General features: G+C 40.0%; 1 protein-coding gene across 2 annotated transcripts in view; it reads left to right on the top strand.

The window, feature by feature from the left end:
- WT1 (WT1 transcription factor) overlaps positions 1-23,797 on the top strand; it is a 135,612-nt gene that overhangs the window by 38,637 nt on the left and 73,178 nt on the right. The window contains exon 3 of one of the 2 annotated variants that reach the window (XM_045012384.1): positions 21,518-21,581. The exons of the other annotated variant lie outside the window; for it this stretch is intronic. Coding sequence (XP_044868319.1) covers positions 21,518-21,581 — 64 coding nt within the window. The remainder of the gene's footprint in view (positions 1-21,517; positions 21,582-23,797) is intronic. 2 annotated transcript variants of the gene reach the window in all.

Here is a 23,797-nt window from a genome sequence, read left to right as displayed (position 1 = left end):
ATTCATTAAATAATACAAGCTAAGACAAAAAGATATGTGAGCTATGTACAGTATTTCCAGCAGAGGAACACAGAGTGCATAGCAGATAACAGCTCCTTTCCACCACCCCAACAAATCCTGGGATATTTATTATAAGCATATTGCCTTCTGCAGATATTACAGTATGACCAGGAACGAAAGAAGTTCCTTAAAAGAAAATTCCTGATGAAAGAAAAAGGACAACAAGAAGTTTAAAAAGTATCTAAGAAATGTTGGACCAGTACCATTGACTTATAAGTAAAAAGAGCACTTAAAAAAAAAGCTACACTGTCTAGTCAAATGAGAGATTTTGAAATAGGTGTAAATAAGCAAATGCAGTCAAATCATTCTGTTTTTCACATGAAATCCCATCTACACAATTTTTGCTCTGGTGATAAAACCAACCAACAAAGAACTACTGTATACATATGAGCTGTGAAATGAGTTAAACAGGTTGGATTGAAAAATTCAGTATTTCACTTTTTATCTTATTACATTTTCTCTTAATTTGCACCTTCTCCAATTGTTTGTTTCCACTATTGTTATTCCTATTATGAGCAAACAGATATTTTCAGTCAGAATGACCTTTATTTTAGATAAGAACAACAAAGCAAGAACAAAACAAGTAAGGTTTCAATGAAGGAGCACAGTGTGTGTATCTCGCTTCTGTGGCAGTCTGCACTGAATTGAATACATAAGGGCTACCAGGAAACAGCAGAGTTCTTAGCAATTTAAAGGAAACAAAGGAATTTAAAGGAAACAAAGGAATAACAGTTTCATAGCCAAATAATACAAATTATTCATTGTATGAAGGTACTGGATTTGCTCAATTCACTCCAGTACTAATGGTAGTGTTAGCCAGTACAGAACAGCTGCAAAAAGATGCTATTGGAGTTACGTAAAAGGTATCCTCACTTGGAGGATTCAGTAGCAGACCTGGTCAATGATATCTTTTAGATTTTCAGGTCAGACCTGCTAATGTTAGTCCATTTTCCCCTCAAATTGCAAAGAGCAGAACTACTAATCGAGTCAAAATCAATAAGGTCAGTAAGATTGTTACTCTGTTTTCTATTGCTTTTATGAATCTGTAATTCTTCTTTGTGAAATCATCCAACACCTTTGTTTCTCTACACCAAGTACAGTGATAAGAGAATGGAACTATGAAACGTGATCTTTATTATAGAGACTGGATAGATGAGAGGTGGTTAGTTAAAAACACAGAGTGTGTCGTTTTGGTGAAGAATGCAGTTTGCTTCCGAATAATTCTTGGACCTGATTCACCACTGTGTTACTGCAGTTTTATGCCAGTGAAACTCCAGTGAGGCAGTGGTGAATCAGGCCCCTTTTCATGATTTTGAAAATCAAAAAATCTATTACAAGTTTGACCACTTAGGGAAAACTGCCACAGAATTGGGAACCAAATGAAGATCAGAATGTTTTATTATATAATTTCTAATTACACATAAAATGTAATAACATGCTAGGAAAAAGCTAAACGTAAAATCATTTAGTAACTTGAATTGACAAAACCCCTCCAAAATTCCCAGACAGATAACTATAAAACAAACAAAACAACATAAAACCCTATGTAACTTCAAAGTGAACACTGATTTCTATACAAAACAGAATTATATATATTTCATTAATGAATCTGTGGGATTTATCCCTATAACATTATTTCAGATTGCTTTAATGTGCAAACATTATTAGCTCTTTACTACTGTAATATTGATTTTCTATGTTATTTTTTTAAACTTCCCTTTCCCAGATTAAAATAATTTAGTTCAAATAACATGTTTTCTAATATCTTAACATGCAAACTGCAATGAATGTGGTCATTCATAGGACAAGTAGAGTAAATGATATATATCCCAATTAAACCATCGACATTTTGGTAGGTTACATATAACTTTTATATTATTCCTTTCTAACTGATAATGTGAATTTGAATTCAAGAAAACCTCTTAACTAAAATAACAGACACTTTAATTTATTATGGGTTGGGCTGGAAATCTTCTTTTATGTGTTGCTTACCCAGGTCAGCTTTCTGCCTGTAATGATCAATAGTCCATCTCCTAAAACTAAAAATACTGGTCTGATAACTGTGATCCTGCCTTTTAACTAAAATAACTGTTCTAAGCTCAAGAGATAAGGATGCTCGACAATCTCCTTATACATTGCAAAGATTATTTGTAAGATTAAGTTGACCCTGTAACCTCTCCTTACACCCTTGGCTTAAAACATTTAGTTTTCTCCTATAGAAGTTGAGAGGAGCTGGAAGCAGAGCTGCCCTAACAAATGTTTGTTGAATGATAGATTGTAGAAGATATAGCTAAAGTCAATAAGAAACAGTTATAGCATCCAGGAAGTGTCTTTGTAACAAGTTTAATTTAATTTTTAAAAAGCTATTTCAAATGTTAAGCCAATGATGATACTTTTTCTGAAAAAGAGGTACATGCTAACCCCTTTAACATCAACTGGCCATATAGTAAACATATTTATCATGTTGGAACTGGTTTAGAGAAACTGAGATTACAGAATGAAGTAGTCCCAGATGTTGAAATATTGGTTTTCCTATGATGCCTTATTGACCCTCTTTGGAGTGTTCTCTTATCGGTGTATGTTCATGTATTAAGTCATTATGGACCAAAGCCTCAGCTGGTGTAAATCAGCATACTTCCATTGAAGTCACTATATTTTAGACATCATGAGATCTTAAAATATCACAGGTCAACTGTTCTATATCTCATCCAAAACCTGGCACAGTTAGCACCATAGTGCGCTCTGGTGTCAGGCTAGAACATTGATTCAGCAACAATTCAATCGGAAGAGTGTAAGTTACTAAATAAGAACATAAGAATGGCCATACTGGGTCAGACCAAGATCCATCTAGCCCAGTATCCTGACTTCTGACAGTGGCCAATGCCAGGTGCCCCAGAGGGAATGAACAGAACAGGGAATCATCAAGTGATCCATCCCCTGTTGCCCATTCCCAGCTTCTGGCAATGGGTGATAGCCATTGATAGACCTATCCTCCATGAATTTATCTGGTTCTTTTTTGAACCCTAGTATAGTCTTGACCTTCACAACATCCTCTGGCAAGGAGTTCCACAGCTTGAAATTGCGTTGTGTGAAAAATTACTTCCTTTTGTTTGTTTTAAATCTGCTGCCTATTAATTTCATGTGGTGTTCCCTAGTTCTTGTTCTATGAGAAGGGGTAAATAACACTTCCTTATTTACTTCCTCCACATCAGTCATGATTTTATAGACCACTATCATATCCCCACTTAGTCGTCTCTGTTCCAAGCTGAAAAACCCAGTCTTATTAATCTCTCCTCATACAGCAGCCATTTCATATCCCTAATAATTTTTGTTGCCCTTTTCTGAACCTTTTCCAATTCCAATATATCTTTTTTGAGATGGGGCACGCAGTATTCAAGATGTGGGCATATCATGGATTTATATAGAGGCAACATGATATTTTCTGACTTATTATCTATCCCTTTCTTTCTGTTCACTTTTTTGACAGCCGCTGCACATTGAGTGGATGTTTTCAGAGAACTATCAACAATGACTCCAAGATCTCTTTCTTGAGTGGTAACAGCTAATTTAGACTCCATCATTGTGTATGTATAGTTGGGATTATGTTTTGCAATGTGCATTACTTTGCATTTATCAACACTGAATTTCATCTGCCAATTTGTTGCCCAGTCATCCAGTTTTGAGAGATCCTTTTGTAGCTCTTCACAGTCTGCCTGGGACTTAACTATCTTGAATAGTTTTGTATCATGTGCAAAAATTTTGCCACCTCACGGTTTACCTCTTTTCCAGATCAATTATGAATATGTTAAATAGGACTGGTCCCAGTACAGACCCCAGGGAGACACCACTATTTACCTCTCTCCATTCTGAAAACTGACCATTTATTCCTACCCTTTGTTTCCTATCCTTTAACCAGTTACCAATCCATGAGAGAACCTTCCCTCTTATCCCATGACTGCTTACTTTGCTTAAGAGCCTTTGGTGAGGGACCTTGTCAAAGGCTTTCTGAAAATCTAAATACACAATATCCACTGGATCCTCCTTGTCCACATGCTTGTTGACCCCCTCAAAGAATTCTAGTAGATTGGTGAGACATCATTTCCCTTTACAAAAACCGTGTTGACTACTCCCCAAAAAATTATGTTCATCTATGTGTCTGACAGTTTTTTTCTTTACTATAGTTTCAACCAGTTTGCCTGGTTCTGAAGTCAGGCTTATCAGCTGGTAATTGCCAGGGTCACCTCTGGAGACCTTTTTAAAAACTGGCGTCACATTAGCCATCCTCCAATCAACAATTCAGTTTCTTGCAGCACTTTACATTTTCCTTACAGGCTTCCTGTCCACGTGCTGACCCAGCCCAATCCATTTTAGTTTGTAAAAGTCTGATTTGCTGTAGCACTATGCCTCTGGTTTAACCAAAAGGTGCTATTCTAATACTATTACTTCTACTAATAATAATTAAGGCTGCCTTTTAGTCATGGGTATTTTTAGTAAAAGGCATGGACAAGTCATGAGCAGTAAACAAAAATTCACAGCGCCCCCTGACTCCTCCGCTAACTTAGGAGCTGCAGCGCCATGTCAGTGGGAGCCTGGGGGCTCCCCACCCAGGGCCGGCGCTTCCATTAGGCACCCTAGGCGGTCGCCTAGGGCGCCAAGATTTGGGGGGCGGCATTTTGTGCGCTCCCCACAGGGTGCACGGGAGCTTCTGATTCCACTCCCATCGCGCCGCCGAAGAAGGACCTTCTGCCGACGTGCCACGGAAAAAGTGGCAGGCAATTGAGCAGCCTTTCAGTGGCATTTCAGCGGAGATTCCTTCTTCGGTGGCATGACAGGAGCGGAACCGGAAGCTCCCATGCGCCCCGTGGGGAGCGCACAAAATGCCGCCCCCCAAATTCTTCCTAGGGCGCCAGAAACTCTGGCGCCGCTCCTGTCCCCACCCCGAGGTAAGTGCCCCACACACACCCTCCAACCCACTGCCGCTAGCCCTGAGCCCCCTCCCACACATCCAAACTGCTGCTGCTAGCCCAGACTGACTGTGGCTCATTAACTTCATACTATATATAAGAAGGTGAGTGTGGGCCTCTAAGATGAGAGAACTGGAGAGCTAGGAGATGAACACCAGGAAGGAGGAATCTGAAGGAGGAAGTTTAGATTGAAATTTATATTGTGTCATTGTTTCTAAGTTACCAATAAAGAAGGGTGATTTTGTGCACAACCTCGGGGTTTGTGTGCTGTGTGGAGTGGAGGTGGGGACTCCACACTCAGATACCTTTGTGCTGGGTGCTAATACAAAACCGTAAAACAAATAGATTAGACCTCACTCCCAAGAGTGACTTGTTTAATTACAAAGCAATCAAAAGAGTTATCCTGTTTGTTTCAAAATAAGTTTCCCCTTTCAGAAGTCAAGAAGGGGAAGGGATGAACCTCTGGAGGTTTTAGGCATGGGCTTGGTTAGCCTAGGCACCTAAAAGTTCACATATAGAAAAGTTTGAACGCTTAACTGCACCTTTTAAAGCCTCACATCTCTCAAACCATATGACCCTTCCTTCCTCACACAGACCCAATGACTCTCACCCATCCCTATAAGACACCCCAACAGTCTTGGGCTCGAATTGTCATATGGTAGAGGGTGCAGGGGAATGATGGTATTCTCTTCCACCCCATTCTCTCCCTCCTTCTATTTATGGGAGGCCTACAGCACACTCTCCCTCCAAATTCTTTCTCTCTGCCCACTCTTTTCTTCTTCTCTGTGACCCTATGCATTCCTCTGGATCCAGCTGAACTGCATCTGGCCCTTCAACACACTCTAGGGCAGAGAGGCCCAAGAGTCCACTGTAGTATGCAGGAGTGTGGGGATACCAATACACCACTACTTCACACGTGTAGCTTATTTAATTAGTAATTACAGGGTGCTTTGAAATCTTACAGTGAAAGGCACAATGATAGGACATTGTTTTTATTACTATTTGTTATGGTAACTATTGTTAATTTGTCTTCATAGTTCCCACCTGAGTAAGACACAGATCATACCTGGTTTGATGTTATTGTTTTAATCTTTCTTACTGTAGACTCAATAAGACAACAGTGTATCCATGTATACATTTTCAAGGTTATCTTCATAACCAACAGGCTTGAAACATCAGATTTTTAAATGAAAACTATGACAGTAAGACTTCTCAGTTCTTTGAAAATCAGGCCACTAGCAGGTACAAAAAAAAATCAGCATCTTTATTCTGCTGCTCCATCCCTGGACCAGGTTCATCAAGCATGGTAAAATAATAATAAACATCACAGGAATCAATCTCATAGGGCAGTAACAGTGTCCTTTAACCAGCAGCAGCAGCAGCAACAACAACAATGTAGAAAGTTGGGAAGATGGAGATGTTGATGGGGTTAAATTAAGTTTTCATGTGTCTGAAGAGCAGTAGAAATTTCCTTTGATTAATTTGACAATATTTTTTGTTGCTATGTTCACCGGCCAATACTATTAAAAGATTCCTTTTATGGGTGATAAATGAGTAATAGAGATTCCAGAACAATGCCATTAGATTAGCTTTCTGAATAGAGAAGTGTGCTAATTTGCTTTTAAAATCCTTTTCTAAATAATTGTAAAAATATGAAGAATTCAAACCCTAGGAATATTTGTATTGGTCTTACACAATGCTGTGTCTATGCCTCTCAAGTTCTGATCTCTAGACCAAACACTTCTGTTCTGAGTACCAGCACAATAAGTTTTCAGCAGGTGCTGGTCAAAAAACAGAAAAAAAAAATCAGCGTGAAAAGCTATATATTTCCCCAACACGTTGTTTGTCTGACCTTGATTTTGCCAACTATTAGTTCCAGAAGCAAAATACTTCATTCTCAGACTTCATCCGTCACCGTGGAGATTATAGTCATTAGGGCTAATGAGTTCCCTTTTCATATAAGCATAGAATCGTAGGACTGGAAGAGACCTCGAGAGATCATCTAGTCCAGTCCCCTGCACTCATTGCAGGACTAAGTATTATCTGGACCATCCCTCACAGATGTTAGTTTAACCTGTTCTTAAAAATCTCCAGTGATGGAGATTTCACAACCTCTCTAGACAATTTATTCCAGTGCTTAACCACTCTGACAGGAAGTTTTTCCTAACGTCCAACCTAAACTGCCCTTGCTGCAATTTAAGCCCATTGCTTCTTGTCCTATCATCAGAGGTTAGGGAGAACAATTTTTCTCCTTCCTCCTTGTAACAACCTTTTATGTACTTGATAACTGTTATTGTGTCCCCATTTAGACTTCTCTTCTTCAGACTAAACAAACTCAATTTTTTCAGTCTTCCCTCAGAGGTCATTTTTTTCTAGGCCTTTAATCATTTTTGTTGCTCTTCTCTGGACTTTCTCCAATTTGTTCACATCTTTCCTGGAATGTGGCACCCAGATTTTTACATAATACTCAAATTGTTAACTCTTTTGAACAAAGTCTAATTTTTGAGTACTTCCCTTGGCCCAAGGTTCCCATCATACATACTGGGATCAGAATGATAGCTCCTTGTCTAACTGAACAACTGATCTGTCATCTATGGGCTACATCTTTGTGCAGCTCAATCTATAAAGCAAGACTTCGAGACCTTGATATTGATTTAAGGATCCAGTACAGGTGCTATGTATCACCTCTTCACTAACTGCTAAAGGACTATTTAATCAGTACACTTTCCCCAACTAGGTTGCTTTGGAAATGCTACCTGAACTGTAAATTATTTGGATTTTGAAATTACTTTGTGTGGCAAAATCTGTTGCAGGACAGCCTGAGTTAAAAGAGTTAAACTTAAATGCATAAAGACTTTAAACAAACCATCTGTCTGAAGGAAAGAAATTCATTTATCCTCTCAGTGAGGACATCATGCAAATCATACACACACACACACACACATACATATTGAACAAAAGAGAAAAGAAAAAGTAAATTAATTTTCTAAAATGGAAATGTCTGGGGAAATCAAAACATGCTCTGGGGCAGAGAATGTGGTACACGTGTTCAGGGTCATACAACTGTGTGTGTGAAAATTTTGCATTCACCTATAAGTCATCTCTGCTTCCTATCAGGATCCTACAGTATTCTCAGAGCACTGCTGTGTACCTACCACTCTAACTGTGGCAACCCCTTGCTTGAGTCCCTGCATTAGGATCATGTGCTGGAATGCACTTAATCATGTGCTTATCTTTAAGCATGTAAGTCATCCCATTGAAGCCAGTGAGACTGCCCACATACTCAACTTTAAGCATCTGCTTAGTGCTTTGCTGGATAGAGGCCTAGCTCCTGATTTACTTCCATATCATATTCAAACACTTCATCCACATTTTCAAGACTCTATTCAGGTCCACCCCTGCCTTTGTCTTGCGTCTCTTCTAATACTTTTCTCTTCCAACCTATGGTATCAGCACATCTTTCCTTGACACTATGCTCACTTCCTTCTCCTGTAAGCAGCTGTGTGCCCTGTCCCATGACTCCCCCTGTGCTTGAAATAACTCCCATGATCATGTGCACCACAGCACCACATTGTTGTCCTTCAGACCCGTCCTCCAGACTCCTTTTCGTCAGCAGTATTTTACATTGTTCCCCGCCCCCCATACACACCTCAGCTTTCATGCTGAACAGCTTCCATAAACCCTAATATGTTAAACTTTTGGATTTTTTTTTTAATCAAAGAGGACCTAACAAGATGTGTACATAATATTAACCACATCTCATGAGTGGTCACTGTTGTAATGCTCTTCCTCCTATACTACCTTACCAAACCCCTTTGTTATTGTCACTTCCTTCGCTGTGCAAATTCTAATTGAGATTGTAAGATCCTTTAGGGACCTGTCATTATATTTACCTGTCAAGTACCATGCACACCACAGAAGTGTATACATAATAAAAATAATAATCTAATAACCCAGTTCCTGTTATCTGTCCACTGTTGGCCAGCTTCTGATTTTAGTTGCATTGCTTTAAACAGTATGACAGAAAGGAAATAAAATATAAAACATGCATGCCCCAGCACTCACATAGCCAAACTGTATATAAACACGCACTCAGCACCAGCTTCTTCATAGCTATAAAACATGCAATGGGAGAATCTCCAAAGGGTTCAGATTTTGAATGCTTATCTGAATTAACTGGACCTACAGAGGACTCCATCAAGCCGTGCAGCTTTCTGTCCCAAACAAATTGACTCCACTTAGTAGCCCTTGTGATAGGCTCTGCCCTACATCCCCTATACCTGGTGTTGTCTTCTTGTGGGGAAGAAATTGTGGGTACCCTTCTAGGGCAATTTTGGACTATTGACTGTTCTCCCTTTCATTGTCTTCAGTGCCTAGTTGTTCAAGGCTACTCTTCCCACCTCAAATCCTGGATGGTCTTCTGGAGTGATGATTAACAAAGAACTGCACCAGCTGTGCAGATACTTTGTTTTATATTTCTGACTGGCCCAAAGATGGCACACAAAATACACTGATTCCTTCTGAGAAAATGAATTAAAACAGTGTCTGCTAATTGTCAACAGCACATGAAGTAGGATCCATCAATCAGGGCACTAGAGCAGAACAAATACCATGTGTGTTACACAACCAATCTTAGTCACCTTCTCAAAAAAAGTTCAAAACTAAAGAAAAAAAATTGAAAATTTGCTGCAAATCTTTCAAGTCATCCTCTTATTGGTCCCATTTTTACATGAAATTTCCATGCAGAGTTTAGAGCTTTTGTAAAATAGTTTCAGTTTTGTGAATCTTATACATGCTCAAAGCCAGGCAAATATCAAGAACAGAAGACTTCTCCACTAAAATGTTGCCTAGCCCTAGGATTGGGCCACATTGTGCAGTCCTTTCTGCAGTTATTTACTGAAGTTGATGGGAGATTTGCCAAAGTAAGTACTATTGGATTTGGTGCAGTGCAGCTATCAGCAAAGATAAGGGAGAATGAATCAAGGGCAGCTTTTTTCCCTTTTACAATTCATAAATAGGCATGATATAATTTGTAGTTATTTTATTATGGGATTTTTATAAGTGCTCAACATTGGCTTAACTTTGATCCCATTGAAGTCACTGGAGTAGGGAGCTCTGTCCCCGAAGCCTCAACTGAGCTCCAGTGTGCTGCTCTAGCTGTGTTAAGTGACAAGAAATCCCTGTACCTCGTAGGGGGACAGCAGGGACTGTGTAAAGCTACCCTGGATGATTCTATGGATGACCATATGCAAGCCACAGTATAGGGGGCATGCTGGGAGTGGAAGGACAGCTGTAGGGCTGTCTAGATTACTCCAGAGACCGCACTGGACCCAAAGCAGACCAGACTCCAGTAGTATAAAGGTGGTTTAAAACCACCCTAGTTTCCCTTCCAACAGTCAAACCACAGAATGTCACCCTGGGAGTTTCACTACCGACTTCAACAGGAGCAGAGTTAGGCCAACACTGAGCACTTTGGAAAATCTCACCATTAGGGTTTGTCTGCACATGTAGTTATTCTGGAGCAAGAGTGTCCACACACAGTGTTATTCAAGAATAGCTATTGTGTTTAAATTCACACCCTACTATTTAAATGAGTGTCATTGCTCTTTAGATCAGTTTGTCATCCCAAGGCCAGCATTCTCTGGGATGTGTGTGAGTGAATTTGCAGGATCCAGGTATATTTTTAGATTAAACAATGTTGTTGTTCTTACTTTTAATTGGCCGTCTCCTAACATCTCATGCTCAATATAATAAAGGGGACACAAAGAAAGCGATGGTGACAAAGCCAATTCCTTGCGGGTTTTGGCTTTCAAAACGTTTGTATCATTTTTGGTAAAAAAATGTGGGAGTGGTAGCAACAGTGAGCGAGAGCTTGACAGGCTGGACTAAAGTTTCATTTTTGCCAACAGTAAAGAAATTATAAAAACAAATTCTTGGCTGAAAACTTAAAAGGATAGGTTTGGAATGTTATCTTAAAGCACATTACAATCTCAGAGCTTCTAGTCATACCCCAGATAAAGCACTTTGTTTATATATTATCCTTTTCCACATAAAATGGCTTCTATAATTGAAGAGCTTTAACTATTAATGCTGGTTTTGTGGTTCACACGTTAGACATTTGATTTTTCATCATATAACATAATATTTTTATTAAATTAACTATTTCTCATATAAAAGCAGCAAAGAGTCCTGTGGCACCTTACTAATACTAATACTAACAAACGTATTGGAGAATGAGCATCCGACGAAGTGAGTATTCACCCACAAAAGCTCATGCTCCAATACGTCTGTTAGTCTATAACATGCCACAGGACTCTTTGCTGCTTTTACAGATCCAGACTAACACGGCTACCCCTCTGATATTTCTCATATGTATGCATACATACACTTTTTTTGCAGCTAGCAGTGCTAACAAACAATACTAGTTTCATATAGTAAATATAGGCCTAATTTTCTTCTTAGTGTAAATTCAGAGTAACCCCACTGAACTCACTAGAGTTACTCAGGATTTACACCAGTATAACTTAGAGCAGCATCTGGCACACAGTATTTAGTAAAATCTTTAACAGTTATACTTTAGAGTTTGGTTTCAGATCTTATCTTTGTGTTTTGTTTTAAAGAAAATCAGACACATAGATCTGTCAGGATTAAACAAATATGTCACAATTTGTTATCTAAAGGGCAGCATTCTCTGAAATATGCTTATATTTATAACCAGAAAAAGATTAAAACTTGACAAGTATTCACTAGTATTTAGCATTGCCCATGGCAGCAAAGGAAACTTGGTGTCTTGCAGCAGGTACTAAAGTCCCTCACAGGACCAGGTTCCAGTGCTGTATGTGAAACCAACCATGTAAAATACACATCTGAATTCTGTTTATTATTGAAAACAAATCACCCAGGGCCAAATCCTGGTCCCATTGACTTCACTGGGAATGGCAATTAAAGTTAGATATTAAAGATGAAATCCTGCCCCATTGGCATCAGTGACTAAACTCCCTTTGACTTTAATAGGTACAGGATTTTACGCTGTATCTGCAAAGATTGGGAGCATTTAGGAAAACCTATCAGTGTTATTGAATCTGGATAATCATTTGCAAAGGAGATAATTAGTTTTTATTGCCTGAATAAATGGTATTTGTGCCCTTCTTAGTTCTGCTTTGTAGTTTGCTGTTGCTTGTGACCAATGGTACTTATTAGGCCTAAAGTATTTGCGTTGTCAAATGAGAGGCAACAGACCTTGTAGAAGGTGTGGTCTAGTTTATATGAACTTACACTGTTTCTTGTGGAACTCCATCTGACTCTTCACACTTTAACTCTGGCAGTAAAAAGGACTTGTGCTGACAGCTAGAGTAATTGCTGTGCACAGGAGAAAACTGAATTTAACTTTGTTTTCTCACTTCAGTTCTAAAATATAAGTGGATTCTTGCAGATCTAAGCTGAAATGCACAGGTAAATTCCTGTTCTATGCAATAAAAATGGTTTATATGTTTTTCTGATGCTAAAACATGCAGAAGACACAAGTAACTACTACTGAGACGTTAAAAAAAAGAATAGAGCAGTTTGGGAGGCAATAAATTTTATTTTTATATACTATTCTCTTTCACGTTGCTTGTTATTTTTGAAACTCTCCAAAGGCCTGGTCACACTCCCCTTGAAGTGAACAGGAACCCTTCCATTGACTTCATTGGGAGTTGGATCTAACCCCTAGAACTTTGCAGGCTTTAAGAATGATGAAAGACAGTCTTTTCTCCAAAAAGTTCAGTCAGTTTTAGGGCTCTGCTTTAAACTAAACACTCTTGTTTAAAGGGAGCGAGGAGCCACCATCTACTTTTGCAGCAAAGAGGCAATTGATCCAAATGTTTGTAAATGGAGCTTATAGCAAGTGATGCCACATATGTCACTGGACCCATCTGCTTATACATCTAAATGTTGTTAGAAGATTTGGCTACTTCCTGAAGTTGATCATACATGCAGGGAGGATGGGAGTACCAGTGGACAACCTAATGGGTTTGGGATTTTCATAATAACCATTTTCTTAAAAGAAATATGTCAAAATTGAATGGGAGATCACATAATTAAGGCTAAGATTTTGTCATGGTTATTTTTAGTAAAAGTCATGGACAGGTCACGGGCAATAAACAAAAATTCATGGAAGCCATGACCTGTTGGTGACTTTTGCTGCTGCGGCTCCATGGTTTCCCCCACCACTGTGGTGGCTGGGAGCTGTGGGGTTCCCCCTCCACCCATGGCGGCGGAGAGCTGCAGGTTGACCATATTTCCCACAGAGAAAACAGGACACCCCAGCCACTTGCCAGAGGTGTCCTCCTCCCCTTGGGCAAGGCTGTCAGCTGTCACTGGAACCCTGAGAAGGGCCGCCTCAGGAGTCTGTCACCTGAGGAACTTTGCAGGGGGCCCCCTGTCCCTTGTCGCTGATGTCACCTGTTGCTGGAACCTTGCCAAGGCCCCACTGGCTGTCAGCTCCAGAGTCCCACAGCTCCTGGGGCTGAAGCAGAGAATGTCACGGAGGTCTCTGGATATCACGGGTTCCGTGACTTTCCATGACCTCCGTGACATAAATGTAGCCTTACACATAGTGCATCTGATGGACAGCAATTGCTGGCATGTGGTTCCCTCGTCCCAGTGAGCTTTGTCATATAGCTGTTGTTGTAAGCTGTTTATTAGCAGGGCTCTTTTTCTTTCTTTCTTTCTTTTTTTTTTTTTACTGCAAGTCCAAAAATTATTGGAAGGATCTATCTTGGCTGCAATAGGTTTGGGAAACGTCAAGATAGGGTTTAGCAACATGCTCTCTGGCAATAAGCAGGAAAGCAAAGAATCTTCTGCACCAGGGGACCTGCTAATGGTAATTAGGTCCACATTAGTTAAAATTGGGAAGAAACTTAAGGTGGATTTTTCAAAGCACTGTACTGGTTTAACTCTGCTCCCATTGACTTCAGTGGAAGCAGAGTTCAGCCATAAATATTTTTGGAAATCCCAACCATAACAGCTCCTTGAATTCTAGAAAAGACATAAAATAATATAAGGATTCAAGAAGCTGAGATCTGCATAGTAATGACCAATGGCAATATAGAAGCAGTGGAAGAAAAGTTAGCTGGTTTAGTGAATCAGTATAATGAAAAGCAAGACTTGAATACCATATATACTCATTCATTAGCCCGTTTGTTTATAAGCCGATCCCCCAAGATGGATAGGTGAAAATGGCAAAAACTGTATGACCCTTTCATAAGCCGACCCTATATTTCAGGGTTTGGCAATCTTTGGCTCCCGGCCCATCAGAGTAAGCCACTGGCGGGCTGGGAGGTTTACCTAACAAAATGTCCTGGCCCGCCAGCAGCTTACCCTGATGGGCCATGAGCCAAAGTTTGCCGACCCCTGTTGTAGATCGCTGATGATGAAACGGCAATTCTGGATTTGCTTCTTTAAAAATGTGTTAAAATTTTAGTTTTTTCTTAAATTGTATATTTGTTATGTTATAATTGAGGTAAAAGAAGTATTAGTATAAATAAAATGTATAGATATCAATTATATAATTTTTCTCAGTTCATGTCCATGTAAACAAAGCACTTAAAAACTCGTGCTTCCCTAAAGTTCAATTTTCTCAATAAGAATCAAGTAAGAGAATGGAGAAGAAATAAAACACTAAAAGACATGCCAAGAAGCAAGAAAAAATGTCCAGCAATGTGCACTTCATTTCCTGAGCTGGAGAAAGTTCTCAATGATTGGGTTGTTGAATGTCGACAAAATGGATACATTGTCACTAGAACTGGAATTCTTCTACGTGCTCTGCAAATGTCAAAAGACGACAAATACAAGTCAGTAAAGCCGTAAATGTTTGTCCAATCAGTGGGTTGGTGTACTCGCTTCATGAACTGTCATGGTCTTTGTCTTTGTCAGCGAACAAAACTGCCGAGAGATCTGGACGTAAAAATCGAATTTTTCCAAAGGTTTATTATAAAACATCAAGAGGAATATGCCTTTGAGCTGTCACAAATAGGAAATATGGATGAAACACCAATGATATTTGATCTCCACAGCAACAGAACAGTAACCAGTGTTGGTGAAAAAACAGTTTTAATTAAAACCACTGGCCATGAAAAAAAATCCATTTTATGGTGGTTTTATCATGTTTGGCCAATGGATCAAAGCTCTCTCCTGTTGTTATTTTTAAAAGAAAAACCTTGCCTAAAAACATGACATTTCCTGCTGGTGTCATCATACATGAACACGAAAAGGGATGGACAGATGAAAGTGGGACTATTGAATGGCTGGAAAAAGTGTGGAATAAGACACTAGGAGCACTTTTCAAGAAACCTGCTGTGCTCGTTTGGGACATGTTCAGGGCACACAAGACAGATGAGGTGAAAAATGTGGCCAAAAAAATGAAAACTACTTTGGCTGTAATACCTGGAGGCTTAACTTCTATTCTATAACCACTTGATGTCTGCCTGAACAAACCCTTTAAAGACAGGATATGCAAAATGTGGTCTGAATGGATGTGCTCAGGCATGGCAAAATTGACAAAAGGCAGGAATCTTATGAAGCCCGAAATCAATCTGGTCACTTAATGGGTCAAGGATGCATGCAAGTCCATTCCCTCAGAAATGATAGAAAAATCATTTCAGAAATGCTGTATCAGCAATGTGCTTAATGGGTCAGGAAACGATGCCATATTTGATGATGACACAACAGAGGCTGATGATTAGAAGGAATCTGTGTCTGAAGATGACACTGCCGACATCTACGATGACAATGCAGGTGCAGGTGTGACTGAAGCTGAGTTTAATGAACTGTTTGGTGAATCAGAGGCTGATTCGGACTTTGAAAGATTTTAAGACTTTTTAAATAAGTACCTTAGAACAATACCAGACTATAAAATCGGTAAATGGATATTTAAAACATTGACTGTAATTTTGAAGGCGAATACATATTTGTTCAGTTATTACTATAACAACAACAGGTTTTTCATTAGATTACATTAAAATAATTCTAGCAAATTTTCTGAGTGTTTCTTGTGATGCCAATTTTTAAAATATAGCAGGGGTCAGCAAACTTTGGCTCCCGGCCTGTTGGTAAGCCACTGGCGGGCCAGGACATTTTGTTTACCTGGAGCATCCACAGGCATGGAGCCCCTCAGCCCCCAGTAACTGCGGATTGCCGTTTCCAGCCAATTGGAGCTGTGAGAAGCAACGTGGGCTGAGAGACATACTGGCCACCACTTCCCACAGCTCCAATTGGCTGGGAACAGTGACCTGTGACCAGCACATCCCTCATCCCACACCGCTTACAGCAGCCCCCATTGGCCTGGACCGGCGAACCGCAGCCAGTGGGAGCTGCGATCGGCCGAACTTGTGGACGCGGCAGGTAAACAAACCTTTCTACACTTAAAAATAGTGGCTCCTAGTATGAGAGAGTTGTTATTTGGGGCAAGCAGTATGAGCAAGCTCTCCCCTTTTGGTTTACTTATTTTGCCTAATGCTCATTCTACACCAAAGAGTATTTGTATAGTTATGTATATCTCGGTCATATTGGGTCCTGATCCAGCAAAGGACTTGATCATGTGCTTAACTTTAAACATGTGACAAGTCTCATTGAAGTCAATAGAACTACTCACATTCTTAAAGTTAAACACATGCTTAAGTGCTTTGCTGGACTGGTGTCTGGGTGGGATGTCCTTTTCCTATTTTTGGCCCCCTTTGTTTTGTTTTTGTTTATGTAGCTCAGAAGGACAGGACAACAGACAAACTACATTGCCTTAGAATTTAGCCTATCTTTTGTTTTCTTCTGTAGCACTCATCACTGCAGTATGTAAATACAGTAGTAGCTGGATAATTTAGTGGTTGCAAATATTAATCTTATTAAAAGAACTTTTTAGATAACATATATTCAAGAAACCCAATTCACAGCTGTTGAGCATGAAAACCTTGGCAGAGGAAAGGTTGGGCAAAAATGTATCTGGGCTATTGACAGGGATGGATCTTCTGTAAGCACCCAGAATGTAAGATAGAGATCTTCACTGGGAGTTGTGTGAGTAGATGAAGAGCACATTCTGATCTAACTTTTTTTGTCTTTAATCAAGAAAAATACACATTGAACTCAATGGAATTTGTATACAGAATTTGGCCCTGTATCTACTATTGGTTATTGTTATTTTTTCACATTGATTCATAAAGCTAGGAGTAGAGTACATTCTCTTCAGCTCTGGGTAAATACACATTTTCCCTTTTGAGATAACACTGTTAATTATGTCTAAGTTAAGAGGAGAACTGCAAATGGAGAAAGATATGTAATATAGTGTATACAGTGCATCGCACTGCCAGCCACGGAACTTCAGTGTTAAGTTATACTGTGTAAGTTGCACTGGAACATACATTTATCTAAAGCAGGGTGATTTTATAGATCCATAAAACCTACATTTTCTCTCATGTTCTTTTTTTCTTCCTTTCTTTGAGTTAGACACTCAAAACCTAAAGAAAACCTAAAGCCATAAAATAAGCCTTTAAATGCTGCAGAAGGTTCGGCGCAGCTTTCATTACATATCTCTGCAATTAGAACTAATTTACTGCCTTGTGAGATGGGGGAAAATGTGCAAGGTTCTTCTTGGATAAATATACCTCTGTAAGAAAAGCATAGCTGCTCTGTAAAAGTTATCTCCTTGTATTCAGCAAGTATCAGGGTCATTCTTCCTGCTACATACCGCAGAAAATTAATTAATGGGCCTGCAGCTGGTGGTACCACTTTGGCTGCTTCAGCCCAACCTCTTATTCCATATTTCTCAGGTTTGTATGACTAATCTTGGACCACATCCCATCATCCCCTCCCCCCCTCTCCAGCCCGCCAGTACAAAAAGTACTTAAGTCTGCTGGAAGAATGCCAGTCTGTCATAGAAAGAACAGAAGTGTTGTTTCTTAGCTATTTTTATCATTTCTTCTAAAAAGAGACACCATATTGTATTGGCAGTTGTATATTTCTAATCATCTTTCATATTATGCACTTTGGCCAAATCCTGTTTTTTCTATACTAGCTACAAGGAGTCCAAGGTACAGCTGAGCCAGTATGGGTCCACTGCACAGGCATGGAGGACAGGATTTGGAGATGTCATACAAATGGTTCCCCTCCGACATTGCAGCACAACTCAGGGTTTCTCACGCACTAGCATGCAGAAGAGGTTAAAACAGGGCTGAAAGGGTGTGGAGCTTGTGAATCCATGGCTAGATATATCCACAGGTCATTACCCTCAGTTGCAGGGCCTTCAGCTGCCTCAGAATAAAATCCTGCCCCCATTGAGGCCAATGGCAAATTCCCATTGACTTCAATGGAAGTAAGATTTTACCCTCAGGCTTTACCTTCAACTCCTAACAGCCTAGGAAAAGTTTGTGAACAATTATTAATCTGTTTAGAATGAATCTATTTTATTTAGATAACAAATTATGGGAGTAGTTCTGCTATTCTATGATCTGGAGGGAAGACTTCTCTCATCCATGCCTGTTCCAGGCTACTTCACCTTAGGGGTCTGGCTAAGGATTTGTTCCTCAGCACTCCTTATAAGCCAAACAAAAAGAAATGAAAACTGGCATCATTGCTTTAATTGACTTAAGCCATTGCATGTTCTTACACTTAACATTGAGACCTTTAGAAGAAAAGCAGCATTAAAAGAAAAGCCAGGAAATTCAAAGGTGAAAACTCTACCTTTAATTCACATAACTGTTGGAAAAAAGAAAGACTTGCACCAAAATGTAACTACTTTGCTGACACTCCATGTACCAGGACAACTGGCCAAAAGCCAGATCCACCACTAGCATCGGAGATGTTGGACAAAAGTCTGCTCTTTGTACCAGAGATGTCTCTTTCAAGTGCCAATATTCACAGGAATATTTTTCTGCATTGCACCACAAGTACAGTGACTGCCAGGAGGGCAAGAAGCAAAGGGGCTTAATGTCAGTTGTAACTCCTTGGTACTGACAACATCTGGAATTCAAGTCCTTAGCAAGAGTACAGTAAGACCTCACAAAACTCTAGAAAATATGCTGGAGAGAATGCTTCTGCACTGGTAATTTCCAATTGTTCTCAATGAGACAGAGGCCAGGGGCTGCCCCCAGGAAAGATGGTGGGTCCCTCTTTCAAAATGACCACTGCTTCCTGTTGTTTCCACTGGTATTAAGGGAAATTGCCCTCTGGGAAAATAGTGGCTCCTTGTGCTGTTGAGGACTACTATCTTCCTTGTAATTATATCATGAGTAAAAAAATGAAAAAATAATTTTTGTCTTATCTGGAACTATAAGGGCGATTATGCACTAACCGTAATCAAATGATTATTTAATGGCATCACTCCAAGGCAGAATTAAGGTTTTTAAGGATGCATTAATTGTGCGTTTCCACACCTTAACACTTGGATTGTTTTTAAGTTTAACCTTAATTCTGAATTTCCTAGGTTTGTAGTGTTTGTTTTAGGAGAATTGCAACATTCGTGTAATGTGTTTTATGCTAATTTACTGATATGTATCCTCAATCTTAACTCCCTCTTAATATATTTGTATCTGGGAATAATAGGAGTCCAGTTTAGCTTTTTCAGAAGAAAATGAGTTAAAAGTATTTGCTCGATCACAAACTGCTGCTGAAAGGGCAACCAACTTTTTGCACAATAAGAAGAGAGGCCTGTTTAAAATTGCAGCTTTTTTCCCATTCTGCCCACTTTACCTGTTTCCTTTCTCATGTTTTTCCTCCTCTTTCTTCTTTTAAACTTTATGGTTTAAAAAAACTGAATTGGGAGGCTTATGCCAACTCCCAGTTCATATTTCTAACCTAAATCTTAGCTATAAATTTGCCCAATCACCTGTTGAAGGATGTGACTGGGCTAGGAGAGAAAGCAGTGGCTTCTAGAGAATGTCAGAATCTTTTTTCCCCCTGTGGAAAATTTCAAGTGTTTGGAACAGATAATTGAAAATAAAAATATTTTGGTCAAAGCCTGCAATTTTTCAATTCTGAAATGACACTACAGCTCCTCATAGTCCCAATCCTCTCTATAAGTTGGGCTGTAAGGAAGGACTACATCCCCCAAGATGCACCACAGCCTCCTTTTTTGGCGCAGAGAGGTGATGCATCATGGGAGATGAAGCCTGGCTGGGAAGCTTAGCCCCATTCAGTTTTTTGATGAAAAATCAAACATTTGTCATGGAAAAGAGATACTTTTTGTAAAAAATTTCATTTAGTCAAAAACCCAATTTTCTATAGAAAAACAGTTCTGACCGAATTTTCAACCAGCCATAGTGGTTTCCTAGTGGTTGGAGTGCCACTGCAGGAGGAGAGCTGGCATCCAAATATAACCACATCGCTGTGGGGGTGTGGAATTGTTTTGGTCACTAAAAAATGGGTTAGCTGATAGTTTTTCCTTTTAACTAGATATTTTCAAAATTGTTTTATTTTCCTCCATTAATTTTTAAACCTAGGAGTAGGGCTTTCAGTTAGCACTTCAGTATAAATCTCAGTCTCAGCCACATATTGTCATGTTAGAGTTGGGTTTTACTGGCATTTTGGGGGTGAGGGTTGTTTGTCCTCCAAATTAAACATATTCCATACAAATGAAAGTTTGTGGCTTTGTATGCCTTGTTTTTGGGCTGCCCAGTTTTCAATACCTGAAAAGTACCTGATTTTCACAGAGTGAGTGATCAGCACTCTCTGAAAATCAGGCCCTTTTAAAGTGCGTCAGGCTGGGCACCCATAATCACTAGTCACTTCTGAAAATGTTGGTCTAAAGATTTGACTGGAAGCATTCTACTTGGAAGCAGATCCTCCAATTCTATCCAGCTGAATGTACAGAGCACACACGTTATCAGGAATGTTATTACTCAGCTTTGTACTCTGTTTAACTGTCTGTTAACACATAGATTGGTACTCTCACATGAGATACTTTTTGTCTTCCCTGCAGACTGGATGATCCTGAGTCTACAATAGTCTGCTTCCTCACTTCACTTTCTCATTCATGATCATTGAAACACTTTAGGGAACTTGCAGGGCTGGCTCTTTAAATGAGCAATAATTTATGGCTTTTGACTGAAGCCATTACCTGGCAGATGATAATGACCATTTTGAGGAATTAAGGACTCAGGCCAAGTCAAGGGCTCTTAACATTTGTAACTAATTATTAACTTGCTAATGACCACCAGCAAAATCCATTATTCCTTTTCCTATCTATTTAAAAGTATTTTAGGTTTGTTTTCTCTCTTGGAGACCTGCTGCCACCATCAGAGACTCTTTGGTTTGGCTCTAGGGATAATCAGTCCCATTTTCTTTGATAAGCCTATTTTGGTTCCACTGGGTGGTTGATGTTCTGCTGAAAAGCTGCACATTTACTTTTATTCTGCTATTACATAACCACATCAAGGAGAGCGGGGAGGCCAGGTCTTTGGAGCAGGGGAAGAAGGTATTTCCTAGTGTCAGTGGCAGCCCAAACATTGCTTTGCTTTTATTTTGCTTAGAGCTGTTGTGACCAATTTGCACCCAGACTGATATCATCAGTTCATCTACACCTGCACTTTACAGGTAAGTAGCTTTTTGGAAGTGGGTTTAATAAGCTTTCAAATGTTGTTGAACCTGAAAGGGAGGGAAACTCTCTTAAATAAAATGCATTTACTAATCTGAACCTGCTTTTTTGAAAGATAAGGTATTCCCAGCAGCCCTTAGGTCAGTGAGTGACAAGAGTGTTTGCTGTGCTGGTTTGCTAAGTAAGGAACTGCCTCCCTTGGATATTCAGCTCAGACCATCTCTGTCCAGTTGCTAAACTTACAGAAAATACTTCTCTAGGGTGTTTTCTGTTTTAAATGTGTCCATTAAAGGTACCCCCATCCCCTCTTCTTAATAATGCTTTATTTTGTTTCTTAAGATTTCATTTGGCTTATACAATGTTTTATGATGATTACACTATTGTTTATTATAATGTTAACTGTACAGCAACCTGGACTCCTCAGTGGTGGTGCTGGTGGGTGGATTTGTGGAACTCTATAAATAACATGACTTATGGTAAGGAGCGAGTCACAGTTCATAAAGAGGGAATAAAATAAGTATATGGAGTGAAACTAATGTGTAGAGTCAGTGATAATACTCAGGGGCTCATGTACTCCGTGATGATGCCACAGCATGGAGTTTGCAGCAAAATTCCATCCTCCCCGCCTGCTCTTTGCTGCAGAATTGTGCTTCAGAGTCTAAGCTTTCATTATTTAAAAAGTATGTCTCTATGGCAGATAACTCTGAAGAAAATTTTTGAAACCTGAAGCAAGTGTAAACTAGTATAAGTAGCCTGAAACAACAATAATAGTTAGCTCTTATACAGTGTTTTACATTCATAGATTTTCAAGAACTTTACAAAGGAAAGTGTAAAGTGGCCATATGTCCCAGGTTTATTGGGACAGTCTTGTTTATTCATATGGTTTTCTATTGTCCCAGGAACTTCTTTCAAGACACGATATGTCCTGTAATTTAATTCCTTCTATCAAAACATTTTTATTGATTACAAGAAATATTCAAGATCTGTTGCTATAGTGAGCAAGATATGCTCTAATTATTATTTATTTATTTATTTATTATTATTATTTATTTGTATTGCAGTAGTTCTTGGGATCCCAAGTCACAGCCCAATACCCCATTGTGCTAGGCATTATACCAGGGGTTGGCAACCTGCGGCACGTGGGCCAATTTTTAGTGGCACGCTGTTGCCAGCCAGGGTACCTGCTGCTGGCCCCACTCAGCCCGCTGCTGGCCTGGACTACGGAACCCCAGACCAGCAGCCGGCTGAGCAGGGCTGGCGGCCGGGACCCCAGACTGGCAGCGGGATGAGCCTCTCAGCCTACTGCTGGTCTGGGGTTCCGGCTGCCAGCCCCTTGCCAGGCGGGGTCCCGGCCACCAGCCCCGCTCAGCCCACTGCTGGCCTGGATGGATGGAACCCGACTGGCAGCGGGCTGAGCTGGGCCAGTGGCCGGGACCCTGGCTGGCAGGGGCCGGTGGACAGAACCCCAGACCATCAGCAGGCTGAATGGCTGCTGGTCTGACATGCAAAATCTTTTACGAGCACGCGAAACCTTAAATTAATGAAGACTTGGCACACCACTTCTCAAAAGTTGCCGACCCCTGAACTATCTATACAAACACTGAACAGAAAGATGGTCCTGCCCTCAAAAGCTTAGGAACAATCTGATGGAAGGAGCATTCAGTGTTTAGAGTGTAGAGAAAAACTGGTACGTAAAAGCTGTTCTTTTGCTGAAAGTGAAAGGCATTTGTTCAATGTTGTGTGATAAATACATTTAGACACAAAGCTACTGGGGGAAAAAACACCCTGTTCTGAGAAACATGTATGTGCCACTGTGGAGTCAGAAGCTGGCAGTAGCAACACTTTTAAACATGGTTTTTCTTTAGTCTGACTGTTTCACAGCTGTAAAAATGTTGTCCTAAAAGTATCCCAGATTTTGACTTTTAAAATCTGATCACCTTAAGCAGGTCTTCTCATCCCCATTTTACAGATGGGAGTGGGGGAAAACTGAGGCCCAGAGAGGAGAAGTGACTTGCCCAAGGTCACATTACTAATCAGTGGTATAGCTGAGACTATGGTTCCTGAACCCCTTCCAGTCATTTCTGCCCTGCCCACAAAGAGGGGTGAAAGATGAAATGCATTCCTGTCTCATTGCCAAAAGTTTCAACCCATGAGTGCTCCAAACCCCAATTGTCTCCCACACCTTCTCAGGAGTCCAAAGCCTCAACTGTCCTCT

This window comes from Mauremys mutica, chromosome 4 (assembly GCF_020497125.1).
Source record: "Mauremys mutica isolate MM-2020 ecotype Southern chromosome 4, ASM2049712v1, whole genome shotgun sequence".
In the NCBI taxonomy this organism is placed as follows: Eukaryota; Metazoa; Chordata; order Testudines; family Geoemydidae; genus Mauremys; species Mauremys mutica.
This window is presented reverse-complemented; position numbering and strand designations above follow the sequence as displayed.